This window comes from Lethenteron reissneri, unplaced genomic scaffold (genome assembly GCF_015708825.2).
Source record: "Lethenteron reissneri isolate LAM-NWPU_2019-01 unplaced genomic scaffold, ASM1570882v1 scaffold_618, whole genome shotgun sequence".
In the NCBI taxonomy this organism is placed as follows: Eukaryota; Metazoa; Chordata; class Hyperoartia; order Petromyzontiformes; family Petromyzontidae; genus Lethenteron; species Lethenteron reissneri.
In genome coordinates, this window is record NW_026892140.1 from 62590 (window position 1) to 84429 (window position 21840).

Genomic DNA, 21840 nt, shown 5'->3' on the forward strand with positions numbered 1-21840 from the left:
TTTTCTTTCTACGTGACTTTACCGAAAGAACCAAGAAGATGAATCCCTGCAGTCACGAAAGCTTTAAATCGAAATTTGTCATTGTTGTTGTTTGGAGTGGAATCCATGGAGCTGCACAAGTCTACGTCATCACCTTCGGCATCGTCTGCATCGTTGTTGGCCAAGCAGCCTGTTGCTGTCCTGACCCTGGCATCGTTGCCTGTGACGGCGACAATAAAACAGAGTGCCTCCTCAATACGACTCGTGTCTCTCTAAAGTTTCTTGTCTCTCTAAACTAATTCAGCATCAAATGGAGGGGATAGGGGTAGCATTAATAAAGGGAAGGAGTGTTAATAGTATGTAGCTGCTGATGCTGAATTAGTACTATTCACATACCTGCATTTCCCATATCCTCTATGCTTAATACAATGAACAAAGTAATATATAGTATCGTAATTGTATAGTAAATAAATAGCAGTGTGATACACATTAGGGTGGGTAGAATAATACATAGTGTTATATTAAAATGTATAAGGTATAGGGTGGTTTATAGCAATACAGTATATAATTTAATGTTGGGTTTGTCTATGGCAGTATATAGTACGGTGTAGACTCGTGTGATGTAAGAGAAAGTTTAGATGGAAGCATATTCTATAATTTTTACGACGTAGAATTGTAATGTATTACTTACTGTTAGTAACTCAGCTTATTGTAGAGTATAGTAAGTATACTGATGATGCTATGTAGTTTATACTTTAGTTGTTTATGTAGTTTATACTTTAGTTTTTTACGTGGTTGTTTAGTAATTGCAGCTACATACTATGAACATTCCTTTGTTAATGCTACCCCCCTTCCCCCTCCCTTTGATGCTGCTAATCCTGCATAATGCACGGGCACAATATTCATTTGAAACCCCCCCGTCCACCTCCTACGCATTTTCCATATGCTAAATTACTCTTGATATGCAAATTATTTTGTCAAGGCGCTCTTCTTCCCACCACCCCCCCTCCAAACCAGCTTAAATATACGCTCCAAGCTTGGTGGTGTTTCATTCTTCACTTGAGGATGGCTGCTTGCGTTGTGGCCGAAACGTCGTGAGAATTATTTTATTATGTTTTATTTTTATTATTGTATTACTTCCCTTCTACGTGACTTTACCGAAAGAACCAAGAAGTAGAAGATACGTGGGATCGATTCCCGCATTCTCCAAGCGCAATATTTTTTTAAATCAAATTTTAAATGTTACTTCCCAGCGTTAGTGTCTGTGACATCTTCACATTGGTGAACCAGCCTGGAAGTACCCTGACCTCTTGTCGCTCTCGATGTTGCTGTTTTGAAGCCCCTGCGAAGACGTTAGAGATGTGACGAGAAATAAAAAAATATAAAAAATATTATCGATCTTGGCAGGAGTCGAACAGTCAGCCGCGTGCCCCGTGACGTCACAGACCCCACCACGTGACTCGCACATCCCCCAGGGGACCTGCAACGTCGGCTGAGCCGCAGTGTTGAGTCTACGGCGCAGCGCGCAGTCTTATCAGTTCTACGGAATCCGAGTCGCACTCGCGTCACGTGGTCGCCTATCCGCACTACGTATTATAAACGCGCCCTGCCAATCTCACGAGATCGCAGCTGCCTGCAGCCTCCTGCCCGAGGTGTCGGCACGCGACGTCGGACCTCCTCCTCCTCCTGCTGCTGCTGCTGCACTCCACACGAGGACATTGTTGAGTGTGTGAGCTCACAACGACGGAGAACATCACTCAAGACCCCCTCCCAAGACGTCGACGCAGCGTTGCGCCGGTGAGCCCTGCGGTAAGGCCTAGTTCCGGGAGTGACACCGGTCTCGGCTAGATTGCTCAACCGGCCGAGGTCGCACCTTGGCCGGCTGGGGCTGGGCTGCTACCCGCCCCCCCCCCGTGACTGCGAGAGTGAGACTTTAGACAAAGGTGCCCCGTGTAGCCTCTAGCAGGCTGTAGGGGCAAGTGCTGTTAGTAGCACCTATACACAGACAAAGGTGTCCCTTGTAGCCTCTAGCAGGCTGTAGGGGCAAGTGCTGTTAGTAGCACCTATACACAGACAAAGCTGCCCCGTGTAGCCTCTAGCAGGATGTAGGGGCAAGTGCTGTTAGTAGCACCTATACACAGACAAAGGTGCCCCGTGTAGCCTCTAGCAGGATGTAGGGGCAAGTGCTGTTAGCAGCACCTATACACAGACAAAGGTGCCCCGTGTAGCCTCTAGCAGGCTGTAGGGGCAAGTGCTGTTAGTAGCACCTATACACAGACAAAGGTGCCCCGTGTAGCCTCTAGCAGAATGTAGGGGCAAGTGCTGTTAGTAGCACCTATACACAGACAAAGGTGTCCCTTGTAGCCTCTAGCAGGCTGTAGGGGCAAGTGCTGTTAGTAGCACCTATACACAAAGGTCCACCGTGTAGCCTCTAGCAGGATGTAGGGGCAAGTGCTGTTAGTAGCTATGCACAGACAAAGGTCCCCCGTGTAGCCTCTAGCAGGATGTAGGGGCAAGTGCTGTTAGTAGCTATACACAGACAAAGGTCCCCCGTGTAGCCTCTAGCAGGCTGTAGGGGCAAGTGCTGTTAGTAGCTATACACAAAGGTCCCCCGTGTAGGTGATGGTTGGTGATAGTTGGTGATGGTGGTGATGGTGGTGGTAATGGTGGTGATGGTGGTGGTGATGGTGGTGGTGATGGTGATGGTGGTGGTGATGGTGGTGGTGGTGGTTGGTGATCGTTGTGATGGTGGTGATGGTGGTGATGGTGGTGATGGTGGTGGTGATGGTGGTGATGGTGGTGGTGATGGTGGTGGTGATGGTGATGGTGGTGGTGATGGTGGTGGTGGTGGTGGTTGGTGATGGTTGTGATGGTGGTGATGGTGGTGATGGTGGTGATGGTTGTGATGGTGGTGGTGATGGTGGTGATGGTTGGTGATGGTTGTGATGGTGGTGGTGATGGTTGTGATGGTGGTGGTGATGGTGGTGATGGTTGGTGATGGTTGTGATGGTGGTGGTAGTGGTGATGGTGGTGGTGATGGTGGTGGTGATGGTGGTGGTGATGGTGGTGATGGTTGTGATGGTGGTGATGGTTGTGATGGTGGTGGTGATGGTTGTGGTGGTGATGGTGGTGGTGATGGTTGTGATGGTGGTGATGGTGGTGATGATGGTGGTGATGGTGGTGGTGATGGTGGTGATGGTGGTTGTGATGGTGGTGATGGTTGGTGGTGGTGGTGGTGATGATGGTGGTGATGGTTGGTGATGGTTGTGATGGTGGTGGTGATGGTTGTGATGGTGGTGATGGTTGTGATGGTGGTGGTGGTGGTGGTGGTGATGGTGGTGGTGATGGTGGTGATGGTGGTGGTGATGGTGGTGATGGTGGTGGTGATGGTGGTGGTCATGGTGGTGGTTATGGTGGTGGTTATGGTGGTGGTGGTGGTTGTGATGGTGGTGGTGATGGTTGTGATGGTGGTGGTGATGGTTGTGATGGTGGTGGTGATGGTGATGGTGATGGTTGTGATGGTGGTGGTGATGGTGGTGATGGTGGTAGTGATGGTGGTGATGGTGGTGGTGATGGTGGTGATGGTGGTGGTGATGGTGGTGATGTTTGTGATGGTGGTGGTGATGGTTGGTGATGGTGGTGGTGATGGTTGTGATGGTGGTGGTGGTGATGGTTGTGATGGTGGTGGTTATGGTGGTGGTGATGGTGGTGGTGATGGTGGTGGTGGTGGTGATGGTGGTGGTGATGGTGGTGGTGATGGTGGTGGTGATGGTTGTGATGGTGGTGGTGATGGTGGTGATGGTGGTGATGGTGGTCATGGTGGTGGTGATGGTGGTGGTGATGGTGGTGGTGATGGTGGTGGTGATGGTTGTGATGGTGGTGGTGATGGTGGTGATGGTGGTGGTGGTGGTGGTGATGGTGGTGGTGATGGTGGTGGTGATGGTGGTGATGGTGGTGATGGTTGTGATGGTGGTGATGGTGGTGATGGTTGTGATGGTTCTGATGGTGATGGTGGTGGTGATGGTGATGGTGGTGGTGATGGTTGGTGATGTTGGTGATGGTTGGTGATGGTTGTGATGATACAGGGAGCTGTTCTCACTGCATCACCACCCTCAACAGCAACAGCAACGACAACAAGAAGCCGCAGCGATCTGCCATGAAGCGAGGCGGCGGCGGCAGCAGAGACAGCGGAGGCGGCAGGAGGGCGGAGGAGCGGCTCGCACGGCCATCAGCGGGAGCCCCCCCGCAGAGCGGCGGCGGAGAGCGCCCCGGAGCGCGAGCTGGGGGGGGGGGGGCGGCGAGGGGGAGAGGGGCGGAGGGCGCCGGGAGAGCGAGAGCGGTGGACGCGACGCGGCGTCACTCGTGGGACTCGTGGGACTCGCGAGAGCGGCAGACGCACACGCCGAGGGAGAACGCCAGACACCTCCAAGCAGAGGGGCTGCGCGCACACAGGGGGGGATTGCAGTGGGAGGTTCGGGGGGGCGCGGGGGGGAGGGGGGGGGAGACGGGAGGGGGGGGGAGGGAGGGCTCGGGGCGGGGGAGCCGGGTCACGGAGAGGCTGCGGCGGGTCACGAGGGGCGTGGGCGACGTGGGGCTGGCGAGTCCCTTCGGGAGCGGAGAGCGCGGGAGAGCGGGGACGGCCAGAGGGGGGGCTCGGCCCCCCGGGGGCCCCCCCTCAGCATGAGTCTCGTTTGGCGACTGCCTCGCGACGACGGGGGGTTGGTGGCCGTGAGAGCCGCAAGTTCCTCGTTCCCACGGCGGGTTCCCGAACTGTAGAGAGGAGGGGACGTCGTCAGCGGCCTGTTGATTATGACACTGGTCATAAACGCACTATCCTAAAAATACAGCACCGTATTGTAACACTAAAGCAGTCACTGACTCGCAACAACTTGCAATCATAAGTGACAGAGTTAATTTCGGGTAAAATCAATGAAAATGGGGAATGCCGATAGCATCAAAATGAGATGTCTAAAACAGCTGCAAAAGTCCAGGCCAGCATTTTTTTTTTGTGTTGACCAGTGTCATCAATGCGTTATCCGCCCGAGTGTTGCCCTATCGCCAATGTGTTTATCTATATTTTGTTGACCAGTGTTATTGGTTGTTTATTGTTTATTGCTGTCGGTGAGTTTCGTGTTCACGTTTAAGAGATTAAACGTCCCTTCAATAGCATGACAGTGACACGGGTGTCTCCTACGCGTGTGTGCGTTGTGTTTACTAAACGCAATAGACAGGAACACATTACGTCAAGCTACATTTCGATTTAAAGCTTTCGTGACTGCAGGGATTCATATTCTTGGTTCTTTCGGTAAACTCACGTAGAAGGGAAACAATTATTTTATTCCATGGGAACCTCATTTGCCAGTAAAAATATGATAATTGTTTTTTCCCTTCTATCTGGCAACAAAACTGACACCTTTTTACGAGGAGTCATTTTTGCATAGACCACAATACCTGCAGTCATAATACAAACAAAAGAACATAACTCTGATAATGTGCACTGTCCTTGAAGTTGATTGGTCCACACCCGAGACAGCTTTCCATAGAGCCTAGTCTCACATGGGTTGGACCAGATGACGCCAAAAGGCGCAATACGACGCCGATCGTGGAGGAGGAGGCAGTGTCTCCGGGGACGCAGGCAACGAGGGCGCGCGCCAAAGACACAAAGACAAAGATCACCCGTGTAGCCTGCACAGGCTGTTGGGGCAAGTGCTGTTAGCGAGCACCTATAAGGCCGAACGGTGGAGGAGGGGGTGGGAGGCCAGCACCACGCCCGGCCGCCTTTATCTCCCCAGTGGCGATGTTTACACACCGCACCAGGTACTCATTTGAGGCTGAGTCGACCCGGGGGAGGCGCAGTGCCGGTTCAGGTAATCGTCGCTGGTTTTGGCCGTGAGCGGGAATATAACTCGGGGATCCGGGTTCGTAGTGCAGCGCGCTAACCGCTGCACCACCACTCCTCGCCACACTGACACACACACTGACAGCCTGACACACACACTGACACACACTTTTTAGGACAAAATATATTTAATTACCAATTGCTTAATGGTGCAATGCAATCATCTGACCCATAGGTGGCAGCCATCTCAAGCCAGAGGACGAGAGAACTCTAGCCGCCACGCATATAAAGGATTTATAGTGAAAAACTTAGTTTTTACGGGTTATACTTGTTTTTTAGTTGAAGCGTAAATTATAGGAGGCGGCTATTTTATCTCGCTCCGTGTCTCGTTCCGTCGTTATTGCCGATATCAACCGCGTGGCCGGCACGGACGAGGAACGCGCGCAGTGCGATCCGCGTTGCGCGAGAGATGCCGACGAGAATTGGCAGCAGACAGAACTCCGATTTGCCACGGCGTCGTCCGGGTTCTATTTATTCGTTGCACCTTCGTTCGTTCATCATCAAAATCACACTTTTGTGCGTGCAGAACGGGCGCCGCTTAAACCGAGAAGGGGCATTCAAGGGCACGTGGGAGTTGGCGTCTCTGTCACGTGGTACGCGTCACTCGGTGTCTGCAACGTGACGAGTTTCTTCCGCTGCTGGAACTTCCCTTGGCTCGCCCGTCCAAGCTTCAATCTGACGTCGGGACGTTTCCAACAACAACAACAACACAAACACTCGGCGAGTCGGCGAGGGAGACGATGAAGGCGAGTTTACAAAGCGCCGCTCACCCTCATCCATCAGTCACCTGTGTGAGTGCTAGGTGTGTGTGAGTGTTAGGTGTGTGTGAGTGTTAGGTGTGTGTGAGTGTTAGGTGTGTGTGAGTGTTAGGTGTGTGTGAGTGTTAGGTGTGTGTGTTAGGTGTGTGTGAGTGTTAGGTGTGTGTGTGAGTATTAGGTGTGTGTGAGTGTTAGGTGTGTGTAGGAGTGTGTGTGTGTGAGTGTTAGGTGTGTGTGAGTGTTAGGTGTGTGTAGGAGTCTGTGTGTGTGTGAGTGTTAGGTGTGTGTGAGTGTTACGTGTGTGTGAGTGTTAGGTGTGTGTGAGTGTTAGGTGTGTGTGTTAGGTGTGTGTGAGTGTTAGGTGTGTGTAGGAGTCTGTGTGTGTGTGAGTGTTAGGTGTGTGTGAGTGTTAGGTGTGTGTGTTAGGTGTGTGTGAGTGTTAGGTGTGTGTGTTAGGTGTGTGTGGAGTGTTAGGTGTGTGTTAGGTGTGTGTGAGTGTTAGGTGTGTGTGAGTGTTAGGTGTGTGTGAGTGTTAGGTGTGTGTGAGTGTTAGGTGTGTGTTAGGTGTGTGTGAGTGTTAGGTGTGTGTGAGTGTTAGGTGTGTGAGTGTTAGGGGTGTGTGAGTGTTAGGTGTGTGTGTGAGTGTTAGGTGTGTGTGAGTGTTAGGTGTGTGTAGGAGTCTGTGTGTGTGTGAGTGTTAGGTGTGTGTGAGTGTTAGGTGTGTGTAGGAGTCTGTGTGTGTGTGAGTGTTAGGTGTGTGTGAGTGTTAGGTGTGTGTGAGTGTTAGGTGTGTGTGAGTGTTAGGTGTGTGTGTTAGGTGTGTGTGAGTGTTAGGTGTGTGTGTGAGTATTAGGTGTGTGTGAGTGTTAGGTGTGTGTAGGAGTGTGTGTGTGTGAGTGTTAGGTGTGTGTGAGTGTTAGGTGTGTGTAGGAGTCTGTGTGTGTGTGAGTGTTAGGTGTGTGTGAGTGTTACGTGTGTGTGAGTGTTAGGTGTGTGTGAGTGTTAGGTGTGTGTGTTAGGTGTGTGTGAGTGTTAGGTGTGTGTAGGAGTCTGTGTGTGTGTGAGTGTTAGGTGTGTGTGAGTGTTAGGTGTGTGTGTTAGGTGTGTGTGAGTGTTAGGTGTGTGTGTTAGGTGTGTGTGAGTGTTAGGTGTGTGTTAGGTGTGTGTGAGTGTTAGGTGTGTGTGAGTGTTAGGTGTGTGTGAGTGTTAGGTGTGTGTGAGTGTTAGGTGTGTGTTAGGTGTGTGTGAGTGTTAGGTGTGTGTGAGTGTTAGGTGTGTGAGTGTTAGGGGTGTGTGAGTGTTAGGTGTGTGTGTGAGTGTTAGGTGTGTGTGAGTGTTAGGTGTGTGTAGGAGTCTGTGTGTGTGTGAGTGTTAGGTGTGTGTGAGTGTTAGGTGTGTGTAGGAGTCTGTGTGTGTGTGAGTGTTAGGTGTGTGTGAGTGTTAGGTGTGTGTGAGTGTTAGGTGTGTGTGAGTGTTAGGTGTGTGTGTTAGGTGTGTGTGAGTGTTAGGTGTGTGTAGGAGTCTGTGTGTGTGTGAGTGTTAGGTGTGTGTGAGTGTTAGGTGTGTGTGTTAGGTGTGTGTGAGTGTTAGGTGTGTGTGAGTGTTAGGTGTGTGTGTTAGGTGTGTGTGAGTGTTAGGTGTGTGTTAGGTGTGTGTGAGTGTTAGGTGTGTGTGAGTGTTAGGTGTGTGTGAGTGTTAGGTGTGTGTGAGTGTTAGGTGTGTGTTAGGTGTGTGTGAGTGTTAGGTGTGTGTGAGTGTTAGGTGTGTGAGTGTTAGGGGTGTGTGAGTGTTAGGTGTGTGTGTGAGTGTTAGGTGTGTGTGAGTGTGTGTGTTAGGTGTGTGTGTTAGGTGTGTGTGTGAGTGTTAGGTGTGTGTGAGTGTTAGGTGTGTGTGTGTGAGTGTTAGGTGTGTGAGTGTTAGGTGTGTGTGAGTGTTAGGTGTGTGTGTGTGTGTTAGTGTGTGTGTGTGTGAGTGTTAGGTGTGTGAGTGTTAGGTGTGTGTGAGTGTTAGGTGTGTGTGAGTGTTAGGTGTGTGTGTGTGTTAGGTGTGTGTGAGTGTTAGGTGTGTGTGAGTGTTAGGTGTGTGTGAGTGTTAGGTGTGTGTGTGTAGGTGTGTGTGTGTGAGTGTTAGGTGTGTGTGAGTGTTAGGTGTGTGTGAGTGTTAGGTGTGTGTGTTAGGTGTGTGTGAGTGTTAGGTGTGTGTGAGTGTTAGGTGTGTGTGAGTGTTAGGTGTGTGTGAGTGTTAGGTGTGTGTGTGTGTTAGGTGTGTGTGAGTGTTAGGTGTGTGTGTGTGTTAGGTGGGTGTGAGTGTTAGGTGTGTGTGAGTGTTAGGTGTGTGTGAGTGTTAGGTGTGTGTGAGTGTTAGGTGTGTGTGAGTGTTAGGTGTGTGTGAGTGTTAGGTGTGAGTGAGTGTTAGGTGTGAGTGTTAGGTGTGTGTGTGTGTTAGGTGTGTGTGAGTGTTAGGTGTGTGTGAGTGTTTGGTGTGAGTGAGTGTTAGGTGTGAGTGTTAGGTGTGTGAGTGTTAGGTGTGTGAGTGTTAGGTGTGTGTGAGTGTTAGGTGTGTGTGAGTGTTATGTGTGAGTGTTAGGTGTGTGTGAGTGTTAGGTGTGTGTGAGTGTTAGGTGTGTGTGTGTGTGTGAGTGTTAGGTGTGTGTGAGTGTTAGGTGTGTGTGAGTGTTAGGTGTGTGTGAGTGTGTAGGTGTGTGTGAGTGTTAGGTGTGTGTGAGTGTTAGGTGTGTGTGAGTGTTAGGTGTGTGTGAGTGTTAGGTGTGTGTAGGAGTCTGTGTGTGTGTGAGTGTTAGGTGTGTGTGAGTGTTAGGTGTGTGTAGGAGTCTGTGTGTGTGTGAGTCTTAGGTGTGTGTGTTAGGTGTGTGTAGGAGTCTGTGTGTGAGTGTTAGGTGTGTGTGAGTGTTAGGTGTGTGTGAGTGTTAGGTGTGTGTGAGTGTTAGGTGTGCGTGAGTGTTAGGTGTGTGTGAGTGAGTGTTAGGTGTGTGTAGGAGTCTGTGTGTGTGTGTTAGGTGTGTGTGAGTGTTAGGTGTGTGTGAGTGTTAGGTGTGTGTGAGTGTTAGGTGTGTGTAGGTGTGTGAGTGTGTAGGTGTGTGTGTGTGTAGGTGTGTGTTTAGGTGTGTGTGAGTGTGAGTGTTAGGTACTTTGTTGTTTGCGATCCAGAACAGAACATCCCGGTTGACACATATGGAGGCATCATTACCACACGGCGATTCGCTCAGCTACCCCCGACGCAAACATCTGCGCTCAATCCACCACAGCGTCAAAGTGATACTCGCCTGTGCTCCGTCAATATCAACCCGTGTACGAAGGCAAATAAAATATTTCTATCGCGCCACGTTGGATTAAAAAACACACCGTCAGAAAAGATCGTGTTAACGGTTCAAAGAGAGTTTTTTTTTTATTGTCAAAACTTGTTTAAACAAATCAATACTGTAGCTATTCCAGGGAATTGCACATTCGAATTGAACGTTCTCATGCGCTGTATGCACCTGGTACCAGTTTACATGAAAGGCAGTGATTGCTACAAAATATAAAGCACATTGCAAAACGTACAGGTGGTTTTGGGCTCCGTATGCAAACTCAAACATTGGATATATTTTTTCCGAGTGGTTTATCCAGAAAAACAATTCCTCAAATTGTACTTTAAAGGTTTTTGGCTTTTAATCAAAGCTCAATAATATCAACAGCCCTTGTTCAATCCACTCCAAGATGCAGGCAGTGACCAGACGGGTACTTCACCAGTGGTCAGCGCCCAAACAATCAGCAGTTCGGATGTCACCCTCAAACTCGGGTTTCTGAATCCACAGCACAATCACGTTCCTTCACAGTGGCCAGCTAGGAACTTGGTTGGGCAGAAAGCTCGCGGTCACGTGACGCACTTCAACCAATCGGGGAGCGTGCTACGCGGTGGGAGGGGCTATGCACGATAGACAAATAATCCCTGGTGGGCGGTGGGGAACTGTTGTTCCTACCTGTAACAAAAAATTAACCCGTAAAAACAAAGTTTTTCACTATAAATCCTTTATATGCGTGGCGGCTAGAGTCCTCTCGTCCTCTGGCTTGAGATGGCTGCCACCTATGGGTCAGATGATTGCCTGCCACCATTAAGCAATTGGTAATTAAATATAAAATAAAAAATTCCCTAAACAGTGTAAAATTTTGGAACAAAATGTTTTCACGAAAATAAATTGTCACGCACAACGAGTCTGTGTGCAAAATGTCAGCTCGATTGGATGACGGGAAGTGGGTTAAAAAACGACCGAAAGATTTGCACGGTCCTAAGCAAGCAAGCAAGTGAACTTAATATAAAGGATTTTAAAAAACCCACTGCATATATACGCTTAAGACAGCTCCATGAACACTAAGTGTAGACAGGTGTTGTTCTCTCTACATCTGCTACCAGCAGCAAAGTCTATAAAACTTTGCAGAATGGAACATGTCACAAATCAACTTTATTTAGGCATTTTTGGGGTTTTTATCAAGTAGGTGAGAGCAGACAGGCCCCGTACAACAATCTTCTGGAGTATGAGAAAATCTGATTTTGCAAAAACCTTCCCACTTCGTGTTCATCCTTCCAATAGATGCACATTTGAAACGATCTTTGAACAGTCGAGCAAATGCAACACAACAAAAAAGCACATTGCTCTGAACATGGCTATCTCCTCTGCATGGAAACAAAACGAGTTGTATATTTCAACTCGAGATGACTTAAACGGCACGTTTTATCTGTAGACGTGACTTTACCGAAAAAACCAAAGAATAATTCCTGCAGTCACGAAAGCTCCAAAATTAAGAAGGAACAAAACTGACAAGTCAGTCACTTCTTTCTTGGAAGAGACAAGTTCCTGCCTTGGGTGGTAAAGCCAAGATGCTACTTTATATTCTATTAACTGCATTCTGTAAAAAAAAAAACTATGCAAACAAGCTCAAAGGAATTTCGATTTAAAGCTTTCGTGACTGCAGGGATTCATCTTTTTGGTTCTTTCGGTAAAGTCACGTAGAATGGAAATAAAATAATAATAAATAAATAAAAACAGACTGTCTTCTCGACAGACCTGTTTCTTCACCTGAGGACGGCTGCTTGCGTTGTGGCCGAAACGTCGTGAGAATTAATTTATAAAAAAAAGTATTACTATTTTATTATTTCCATTCTACGTGACTTTACCGAAAGAACCAAGAAGAAGCTCAAAGGAAGTTATTGAAACTGCGAGTGAAACGACACTAGCTTATCTTCTTGGTTCTTTCGGTAAAGTCACGTAGAAGGAAAATAATAAAATAATAAAAATAAAACATAATAAAATAATTCTCACGACGTTTCGGCCACAACGCAAGCAGCCGCCCTCAGGTGGAGAACAGGTCTGTCGACCGTGACTTTACTGAAAGAACCAAGAAGATGAATCCCTGCAGTCACGAAAGCTTTCAATCAAAAGACACCAGCTTATTTACCCCAAGGGCTTTTCATACAAAGTGCATCCCACGGCCCACACAACCTCCCACCATCATCCATCTATCGCTACCCCCCTCCTCTCCTCACTCCAGCCCCTCTTCTTCTTCGATGTCAGAGCATGAAGAGAATTTTGGCATCTTGCTCCTGGGCACCTCCAGGCTGCTACTGCCTCCCCAGCTGCCAGCACGAGGAAGGGCAACGGCTTGGCGAGCGTACGCTCGCAAATTGTATTTGGCAATGCTGCTTTTGCGATACCGATTGCCGACAGAGGACAGATTCCTGCCAGAGGGCCGCAGCGCTGGGAACACTTTGGCAAGGATGCCGTCCTTGGTGTCGATGCCGTCATCGTCGTCGTCCTCGGAGCTGAGGTGGACTGTCTCTTTACTGGACGAGCGCTGCAGTGTCGTCTCGCTGGAGATCGTGGTGGACACGCCATGCTCTTCGATTCCACTCAATAGCAGTCGCTTTTTGGCTTCTGGGACTCCCAGTTCATCCAAGTCCTAAAATCCAGCGAAACACAGAAAATATGCACACACACCAAATTTTGTTCAGCGATCCAACATTGATAATTGGTTTTTTACCCTTCTATCTGGCAACAAAACTGACACCTTTTTACAAGGAGTCATGTTTGTATAGACCACAATACCTTGCAGTCATAATACAATACAAACAAAAGACATAACTCTGATAATGTGCACTGTCCCTGAAGTTGATTGGTCCACACCCGAGACAAGTATTGTGGTCTATACAAACATGACTCCTTGTAAAAAGGTGTCAGTTTTGTTGCCAGATAGAAGGGTAAAAAAACAATTATGATATTTTTACTGGCAAATGAGGTTCCCATAGTGTACGATACATTCTTCAAATTTATGACGACGTGTATTCCTCAGAGCAATTAATGTACAAAATCAGTCGGTATTACCGGTAGGAACCACCTGGTTCCACCAGCCCACAGGGGATTATTGTGTCTGTCCGTCGTGCATCCAAAAATGGGAGGGGGGGGGCTGGGTGGGGAGGGGAGGGTGGGGAGGGGAGGGGCTGGGTGGGGAGGGTGTGGTGGGGAGGGGCTGGGTGGGGTGGGTGGGGCTGGGTGGGGAGGGGAGGGGCTGGGTGGGGAGGGGCTGGGTGGGGAGGGGTGGGGCTGGGTGGGGAGGGGAGGGTGGGGAGGGGAGGATGGGGAGGGGCTGGTCACCCCGTGGTGCCCTTATAAAACTCAACGTTTCACCTACTCACGCCGGCTTGTGCCCGCCCTCACAGTTGGCCATTGACCGAGCAACCCAACGTTCCTACCCGCTCCCTCCGCAGGAGGAATGTGTTTGTTTTGTACCCACTACTGGATCAGGACTCCTCAGCCTCCTCACTCGAGCTATGTGACCACGATCCAGCTATCAACTACACACGAACTAATCTTCTCACAACTCGAATCTCTGTGGTGGTCATCTTGGTGATGTGTGCTCTACTTTGGATGCCATTCCAACACTGGTCTTGTTTCCCAGCCACAATGCAGTCCAGTGATGTTCCCTTGCCCAAGCCCATCTACTTTTTTGCAGTTGTCAATGTTTTTTATTTGCATGTTTCGGTATCCACGTGTAATGGGTTCCGGAGACACTTGTAGAGGTAACTTCTTTATTACAATACAACACTCCAACAGTCCTGATACTCTGTTACAGCCTAGGTACACAGCCTAGATACACAGCCTAGGTACACAGCCTAGGTACACAGCCTAGGTACACAGCCTAGGTACACAGCCTAGCGACACAGCCTAGGTACACAGCCTAGATACACAGCCTAGGTACACAGCCTAGCGACACAGCCTAGGTACACAGCCTAAATACACAGCCTAGCGACACAGCCTAGGTACACAGCCTAGGTACACAGCCTAGGTACACAGCCTAGGTACACTGCTCTGGCTACGCTCTGGGGTCCTCCGGCTACAACTACCCTAGGGGAGGCTACCTGACCCGACCCAGCCAAGGTGCGGGTCTGGACTCTGGCTTCCTCGGAACTCGCCCTCACAAGGACGTAGAGCCGGGAGTCCCAGAGTCCCACCACTGGCCCTCACAGCGCCCCGGCCCTTACAAGGACAAGCGGGACGAGGGGGTACAGGGTCCTAAGCTGGCTGGCTGGCGGGTCTTGACCTGCGACTGGCCCCAATCGGCCAGGGAGCTGCCCTTTTATGCCTCGTGCCCAACGAGGGGTGGGGTTGTGTGTGCCTCCAGATATCCCACAGAGCGCACACAGCCCCCCCCCCCCCCCGTTGGTGGCGCCAAGGGGTTTAACTGTCTGGGGTGCCTGGGATCCTAGCGCCTGGCGCCAAGAGGCTTAAGTGTCTGGGGTGCCTGGGATCCTAGCGCCTGCCGCCAAGGGCTTCTCTGCCTAGGGTCCCAGAGCCCCCTCTTGTGGCACGACAATCCTCACTACTCACCACTCACCCTCACCACTCACCCTCACCACTCACACTCACCCCTCTCCCTCACCACTCACCCCTCTCCCTCACCACTCACGCTCACCACTCACCCTCACCACTCACCACTCACCCACACACGTATTAACTCTTTACAAGTTTAATTCCAACCTTCCATCTTCTCCAAGCTTCTTTGTGCATTTTTTATGTTGCAGAAAAACTTGCACAACTTTAAAATAAATCCCAATCTTGTAAACGTTAAAAAACACGCGTAGTTTGCATGGAAGCGTCCGTAGGAACTTGCCTGTAGAGTAACGTCCATCAGCTGTTGGACACTCGACAATCCACGTGAAGTGAAATTCTCCAAAAACTCCAAGCAGTCGATTTGTTTCAGGAAGCTTGAGACACGAAAAAACAACAACACACAAGGCTCCAAAATGTTAATACCAAATACAAGAAGCACGAACAAGTACTTTGTACGGCTGTATTACATTAACTTGCACATTTTTACTCCGTCAACATTGCGATTAGAAATAACATGTGAAGCAACACTTACATTGCTTGTACTGTATATCCCTATGGGAAATAATGACATTTTTTATTGGAAATCCCAGTGCAAAAATCAGCCCAAACTGCATTACGAACTTTGCGTTTCGATTTAAAGCTTTCGTGACTGCAGGGATTCATCTTCTTGGTTCTTTCGGTAAAGTCACGTAGAAGGGAAGTAATAAAATAATAAAAATAAAACATAATAAAATCATTCTCACGACGTTACGGCTGCTTGCGTTGTGGCTGAAACGTCGTGAGAATTATTTTATCATGTATATTATATTATTATATTATTTTATTATGTTTTATATTTATTATTCTATTACTTCTCTTCTACGTGGTGACTTTACCGAATAAACCAAGAAGATGAATCCCTGCAGTCACGAAAGCTTTAAATCGAAAAATGACGACGATGTTTAAAGGTGGCGACGATGATGCACCTAAAGGGCACTTACTTGTAAAGAGCGTTGCCAGGCTTGCCGCTGTCCGGCAGGGTTCCAAGCCGGGCCGGTGGGTTGTCTCCGTCCGGTGGCCGTGGGGGACCATTGGATCCACTCGCTTCACCCGTCACAACATTCTGTGCAACGCCTGCAACCAGTGGATGAGCATTCGCAATAAAACCATTTACACCTCAACACATATACGAGTAATATTGAATTCATCCTCTTGGCTCTTTCGGTAAAGTCATCACGTAGAAGGGAAGTAATAAAATAATAAAACTTCATAAAATAATTCTCACGACGTTTCGGCCACAACGCAAGCAGCCGTCTTCAGGTGGAGAACAGGTCTGTCGGAAAGACAGCGTCTGACAGACCTGTTCTTCACCTGAGGACGGCTGCTTGCGTTGTGGTCGAAACGTCGTGAGAATTGTATTTTATCGTGTTTTATTTTTATTCTTTTATTACTTCCCTTCTACGTGACGACTTTACCGAAAGAACCAAGAAGACTGCGTATCACTTTGTGGTAAATTGTGTCACGTCTTTCAATTCTACCGCGTGCCACGTTCCCTGCAGAGAAATGTGCTGCGCCGAGCAGGGAGAGCTTGCGTCACCTGGTGAGGAACCTTCGCCGGCACTGGAGGGTCCCTGGCTGCCGGCCAAGACTTCCTGTGAACACTCGCTTCCGTGTCGGCTGAGGTTGAACGGCCTGCCACGCAATTCCGTCACGTATCTGGGAGGGAGAAAAAACCCAAAAAATTAACCCGTAAAAACTAAGTTTTTCACTATAAATCCTTGATATGCGTGGCATCGGTTTTATTTTATTATTCATTTCTGTTTTTCTTGAGTAAGAGTTTCATTTTTATCACATTGGTATTTTAAATTAAATATAAGGAAAGTCGTATATAAGGATTATAAAGTTTTCAGTTTTTGTATGATTGTTTATATTGTACATTTTTGTTGTTTTCTTGAATAATTTTCTGTGTTTAGGAAAAATATATGATTGTGTTAGTGAAACATTTTTTTTTCCTAAAAAGTGGAAAATTTAGGAAAAATTTTTCCACAAAAATTAATTGTCACGCACAACGAGTCTGTGTGCAAAATGTTAGCTCGATTGGATCACGAGAAGTGGGTTAAAAAACGACCAAAAGATTTCCACGGTCCTAAGCGCGCAAGCAAGTGAACTTAATATAAAGGATTTTAAAAACCCAAAAAAATAGTGGTTGATGCACATGACAACTGCATCTTTTCTCATTGCACAACCTGATGTCAATGAACTACTGCTCAGTATTCATAACCAACATGGGAGTTATTTACATTACATAGACACTGAATATTGATATATTGCATAATTTTTGAATATGGAAATCTATTTTTAGATATTTTCCATTTGGATCATAAGATGGACATGTGCTTAAAGTTAAAATATGAAGATATAATCCACATTCCAATGAGTTAAACTCTGATAATGCCCCACATGCTTATCACAACATCAACTGCAATGCATCTGATCTCATAAGCTAGGTTGGGTTCAGCGTGGGTGACCATCCTATATACATTGCCCACAGCGAGCCATGCACAAATCTCCACGTATGTTGATGCTTCACACCTTTACCAACTCACACATACCAGTCGGGAATTATACAGAAAGTTCAGTGTCCATGCATCTGTCATGCTCAGCATCTCCCATATAGTATGTCAGAGGAAAATATTAATAAAATACAAAAATGTGATCTTGCAAAGCATTGCCTTTCCAACATTTCGAATCCAAAATAAAAAAATTAACCCGTAAAAACAAAATTTTTCACTATAAATCCTTTATATGCGTGGCGGCATCGGTTTTATTTTATTATTCATTTCTGTTTTTCTTGAGTAAGAGTTTTATTTTTATCACACTGGTATTTTAAATTAAATATGACAAAAATGTTTTCCTAAAAAGTGGAAAATGTAGGAAATTTTTTTTCACGAAAATAAATTGTCACGCACAACGAGTCTGCGTGCAAAATGTCAGCTCGATTGGATCACGGGAAGTGGGTTAAAAAACGACCAAAAGATTTGCACGGTCGTAAGCGCGCAAGCAAGCGAACTTAATATAAAGGATTTAAAAAGCAACACTTTGGTGCATCCAACAGGAAGCCGTTTGTCAATCACGTCAATTGGAACAAACTTCGCAACTGCATTGCTCTAACCGGATGGCAATGACTGCTTGAAAGTAGGTGAGCAAGTGTCACTGTGAAACCAATAGTACCTTCAAATTCAGATTTGTATGTAACATGTCAGATTTGTATGTAACATAATGTAGTTGTGCAGTGTATAATGGAGTAGCAGCTGGAAAATCAAGACAGATTTGCATCAGCATGAACATGAATTGAATAATGGCTGTTTGAAAGTCGAACAGTCAACAGGCAAACAAATAACAGCTTCAAATTAAAATTTCGGTGCAGGATGTCAAATTTAATAAAGCGTTGTCAAATGTATTTCGTTGCAATAATACAAAACATTCTCTGTGAATGATTTAAAATTAAAACGATTCTTCCAGGAGAAAACATTATTCACTAATAATTTGCATATCAAGAGGAATTTAGCATATTTATGGCAAATGCAGGTATGTGATTAGTACTACTCATGCCCGTGCATTATGCAGGATTAGCAGCATCAAAGGGAGGGGATATGGAAATATGCTAAATTCCTCTTGATATGCAAATTATTTTGTCAAGGCTCCCCCTTTCCCCCCCCTTCCAACCCAGCTTATATACATGCTCCAAGCACGTTTGCTGTTTCATTCAGACGCTGTCTTTCCGACAGACCTGGTTTTCACCTGAGGACGGCTGCTTGCGTTGTGGCCGAAACGTCGTGAGAATTATTTTATTATTTTTCTTTTTATCATTTTATTACTTCCCTTCTGTTGCTACCATTTAATTACAGCAGCAATCGGGAACTTGTCTCGCACGAGCAGCGATGTGTCTATTTCGTGTTCACGTACCGTTGTTGCTGCAGGTTGCGCAACACATTCACAACATCCTTGGGCAGCATTCGGACCAGCTCCAGGCTTTCCTTGATTTTTTTTAATATTTCAAAATGTTCTCTCCCGTGCACCTACATACATACAGACCGCAGAGCAAATTCTTTAAAACATCAAATGCTTATTGTGAATTCTAGATTTGAAGCTTTCGTGACTGCAAGGTTTCATATTCTTATGGTTTTTTCGGTAAAGTCACGTAGGTAAAAAATTAAAATTAATAAAAGTAAAATAAAATAAAAATAAAAATCACGACGTTTCCATTGCAACACAAGCAATCATCATCAGGTATAAATGAAATAGCAACAAAAAATTCTAACCAGAACAACTATAGACAGACATATGAGCAGACAGATATCACCAAGATACATAGAGAGAGAGTGACACAGGTACAGAGAGGGAGATCGTCTCTGTGGAGTGGCCTTAAATAGACAGAGGGGGCGGTGGCAGAGAGAGGGAGGGGTTAGAGACAACATTAACATGTCAATGAGTGCGGAAAACGAGGAATTTAAACGAAAGCAGGTAACTACCAGGAGGTGAAATATGTCTTTTTGGTCGGATGGCCAATTGCTGCCACAGTTGCTTTCAGTCATCAGCATGTCGTGCACCACTTTCACGCAGCCTGAGGATTTGGTTAAGTGGCAAAAAGCGGACAGGTAAGGCGAGTACACGCAGGGACAATTTCTTTCAGAATAATACATTGAAATGATGTCATCATGGGACCTCCTTTGCCAGTAGCAAAATATAGACTAATAGGGTTGTTCCCCTTTTTTTTTTTCTGGCAACAAAACTGACACCTTTTGCAAGGAATCATGTTTACATTAACCACAATACTTGCAGTCAAATGCAAACAAAAAACACAACTCTGATAATTTATGCATTGTCTTTGAAACTGATTGGTCCACACCAGAGACAGCTTTCTTTAGAGCCTAGTCTCATATGGTGTTCGACCAGATGACGCCAAAAGGCGTCATCATGGGACCTCCTTTGCCAGTACCAAAATATACTCATAGGGGGTTTCACCTTTTTTCTGGCAACAAAACTGACACCTTTTGCAAGGAATCATACTTACATTAACCACAATACTTGCAGTCAAATGGTCGAACACCATATGAGACGAGGCTCTAAAGAAAGATGTCTCTGGTGTGGACCAATCAGTTTCAAAGACAATGCATACATTATCAGAGTTGTGTTTATTGTTTGCATTTGACTGCAAGTATTGTGGTTAATGTAAGTATGATTCCTTGCAAAAGGTGTCAGTTTTGTTGCCAGAAAAAAGGGGAAAACCCCTATTAGTGAAATTATATAATTTACAAAAACCTCAAATGTGTCTTAATAGCTAGACAGCAGCATGCGTGTGTGAACAAGGGGCAGTCAAAGTGATCACCTTGGGAGTTCGTATCAGAAGCCGCCTCTCCACTCGCTCGCTGACTGCTGCCAGAAGACACCTTAGGCACTTGTGGGGTGTGCTCAACTGGCTGAGCCTGTGGAGACTGACAAGTCTGGGTTGCTGCCTCTGCCAAGGCAGGAGGATACTGCTGCACATACTGAGCTGCATTCTGCATGGTGAGTGAAGGAGCCTTCCAATTGTTTGGAGACTGCTGCTGCTGCAGCTCCTCATCGTCATGATGCATGCACCGCTCGTCCATTTTGATATCTTCGAGATTTGAAGCTTTCACGACTGCAAGGAATCATACTCTTAGTTTTTTTCGGTAAAGTCACGTAGGTAAAAAATGAAATTAAAATAAAATAAAAATCACGACGTTTCGGAAGCAACACAAGCTTCCGTCTTCAAGTGATACAGATATTTGGCTGTGGCAGTTTCACCTGAAGACGTAAGCTTGTGTTGCTTCCGAAACGTCGTGATTTTTATTATTTTATTTTTATTAATTTTAATTTCATTCTTCACCTACATTTTTACATCTCTCCCCGGCGAAGCACACACTCGGGTCTCGCAGCAGAATCGGCCCAGTACCTGGCCACTAAAACAAATAGGCAGAAAACAAATGCATTAAAACAATTTTTTTATGGGCAGCCATTGTAAGGCATGTTTTTACTTAACCCGCCAAAAGAGAATTTCAAGAAATTACAGGAAAAGATAAAATAGTTTAAAAACATTACAATGTCTCTTCAACCACGACTATAGAGACATGGTAATCGCAATAATTGTACACTTAGACATTTTCAATGTTCAGCCCTATAAAACTGGCAGCAGACATTGTATGTAGCTAGGGTTCCCAAGTTTCGTACATAACAGGATAAACTCCACACCCTCAAAATGGGGGGTTCCCCAAGGCTCTGTACTAGGTTCCCTGCTCTTCACAGCCTACACTTCCCCGATCGGCCGGCTCATTGCAAGCTTCGGTGTTAAGCATCACTCATACGCGGATGACACGATTATATTCACCGCCATCGATTCTAGCAATGCATCTGGATTCGAGAGGCTCTCGGAATGTACCACCGCCATGCAACAATGGTTCACTGCACACAACCTAGCCCTTAATCCGAAAAAGTCAGTGGCCATCATGTTAGGTACCAAGTGTAACGGGTTCCGGAGACACTTGTAGAGGTAACTTCTTTATTACAATACAACACTCCAACAGTCCAACTCTCCAACAGTCCTGATACTCTGTTACAGCCTAGCTACACAGCCTAGATACTCTACTCTGGCTACGCTCTGCAACTCGCCCTCACAAGGTCGTAGAGTCGGGAGTTCCAGAGTCCCAGCGCTGGCTCTCGCAGCATCCCAGGGTCTTCAGATGGCTGGTCGTGGGTCTTGGGTCTTGAGTTACAACTGGGCCCTGATCGTCCAGGGAGCTCTCCCTTTATGCCTAGTCTAACGAGGGGTGGGGCCGTGTGCGCCACCAGACATCCCACAGAGCACACACAGCCCCCCCCCCCCCCCCCCCCCCCCCCCCGTTGGCGGCGCCAAAAAGGCTTAAGCGCCTGGGAACCCAGTGCCTGGCACCCAGAGGCTTAAGCGTCTGGACTTGCCTGGGATTCCAGAGCCCCCAGCAGCCCCTCCCTTCTTATGTCACTACACAAGCAACGTCTCAATTCAGCAGCACTCCCCACACACATACACATCTTCGGTCACATCAACAAGTTCACCGACCACTTCAGGTACCTCGGTATCATCCTCGATTCAACTTTATCCTTCGACCGTCAAACCAACCATATCATCAGCTCATGTAACTTTCACCTGAAGGCTCTTAGACACATACGTCCTCTCATCTCTACTGAAATTGCCAACACTTTGGCATGTTGCATAGTTGGGTCTCGCCTTGACTATTGCAACTCCGTCCTAGTCCGGACCTCCGCTGGCAACCTAAAGAAGCTTC

General features: G+C 47.1%; 1 protein-coding gene across 1 annotated transcript; it reads right to left on the reverse strand.

Annotated features, from left to right (window-relative positions):
• Positions 1-11770: 11770 nt before the first annotated feature.
• Positions 11771-21637, reverse strand: LOC133339975 (tumor protein p73-like). Its single transcript, XM_061548077.1, has 9 exons — positions 21615-21637; positions 20425-20481; positions 19887-20158; positions 19030-19121; positions 18464-18576; positions 16095-16213; positions 15499-15631; positions 14799-14892; positions 11771-12590 (listed from the first exon to the last, which is right to left on the reverse strand). Exons 1-9 carry the CDS (start codon positions 21635-21637, stop codon positions 12174-12176), a joined length of 1320 nt encoding a protein of 439 aa, XP_061404061.1. The 3' UTR covers positions 11771-12173.
• Between the last annotated feature and the right edge of the window lie 203 nt (positions 21638-21840).

What these genes read in the sequence shown, in the direction of transcription:
- LOC133339975 (XM_061548077.1), bottom strand. Translation starts at nt 21,637, where the DNA reads ATGATACCGAGGTACCTGAAGTG. An exon ending in ATACCGAGGTACCTGAAGTG is followed by an intron (nt 20,482 to 21,614) that starts GTCGGTGAACTT and finishes TATTTGTTTTAG; the next exon opens with TGGCCAGGTACTGGGCCGAT. An exon ending in AAGACATATTTCACCTCCTG is followed by an intron (nt 18,577 to 19,029) that starts GTAGTTACCTGC and finishes GTATGTATGTAG; the next exon opens with GTGCACGGGAGAGAACATTT.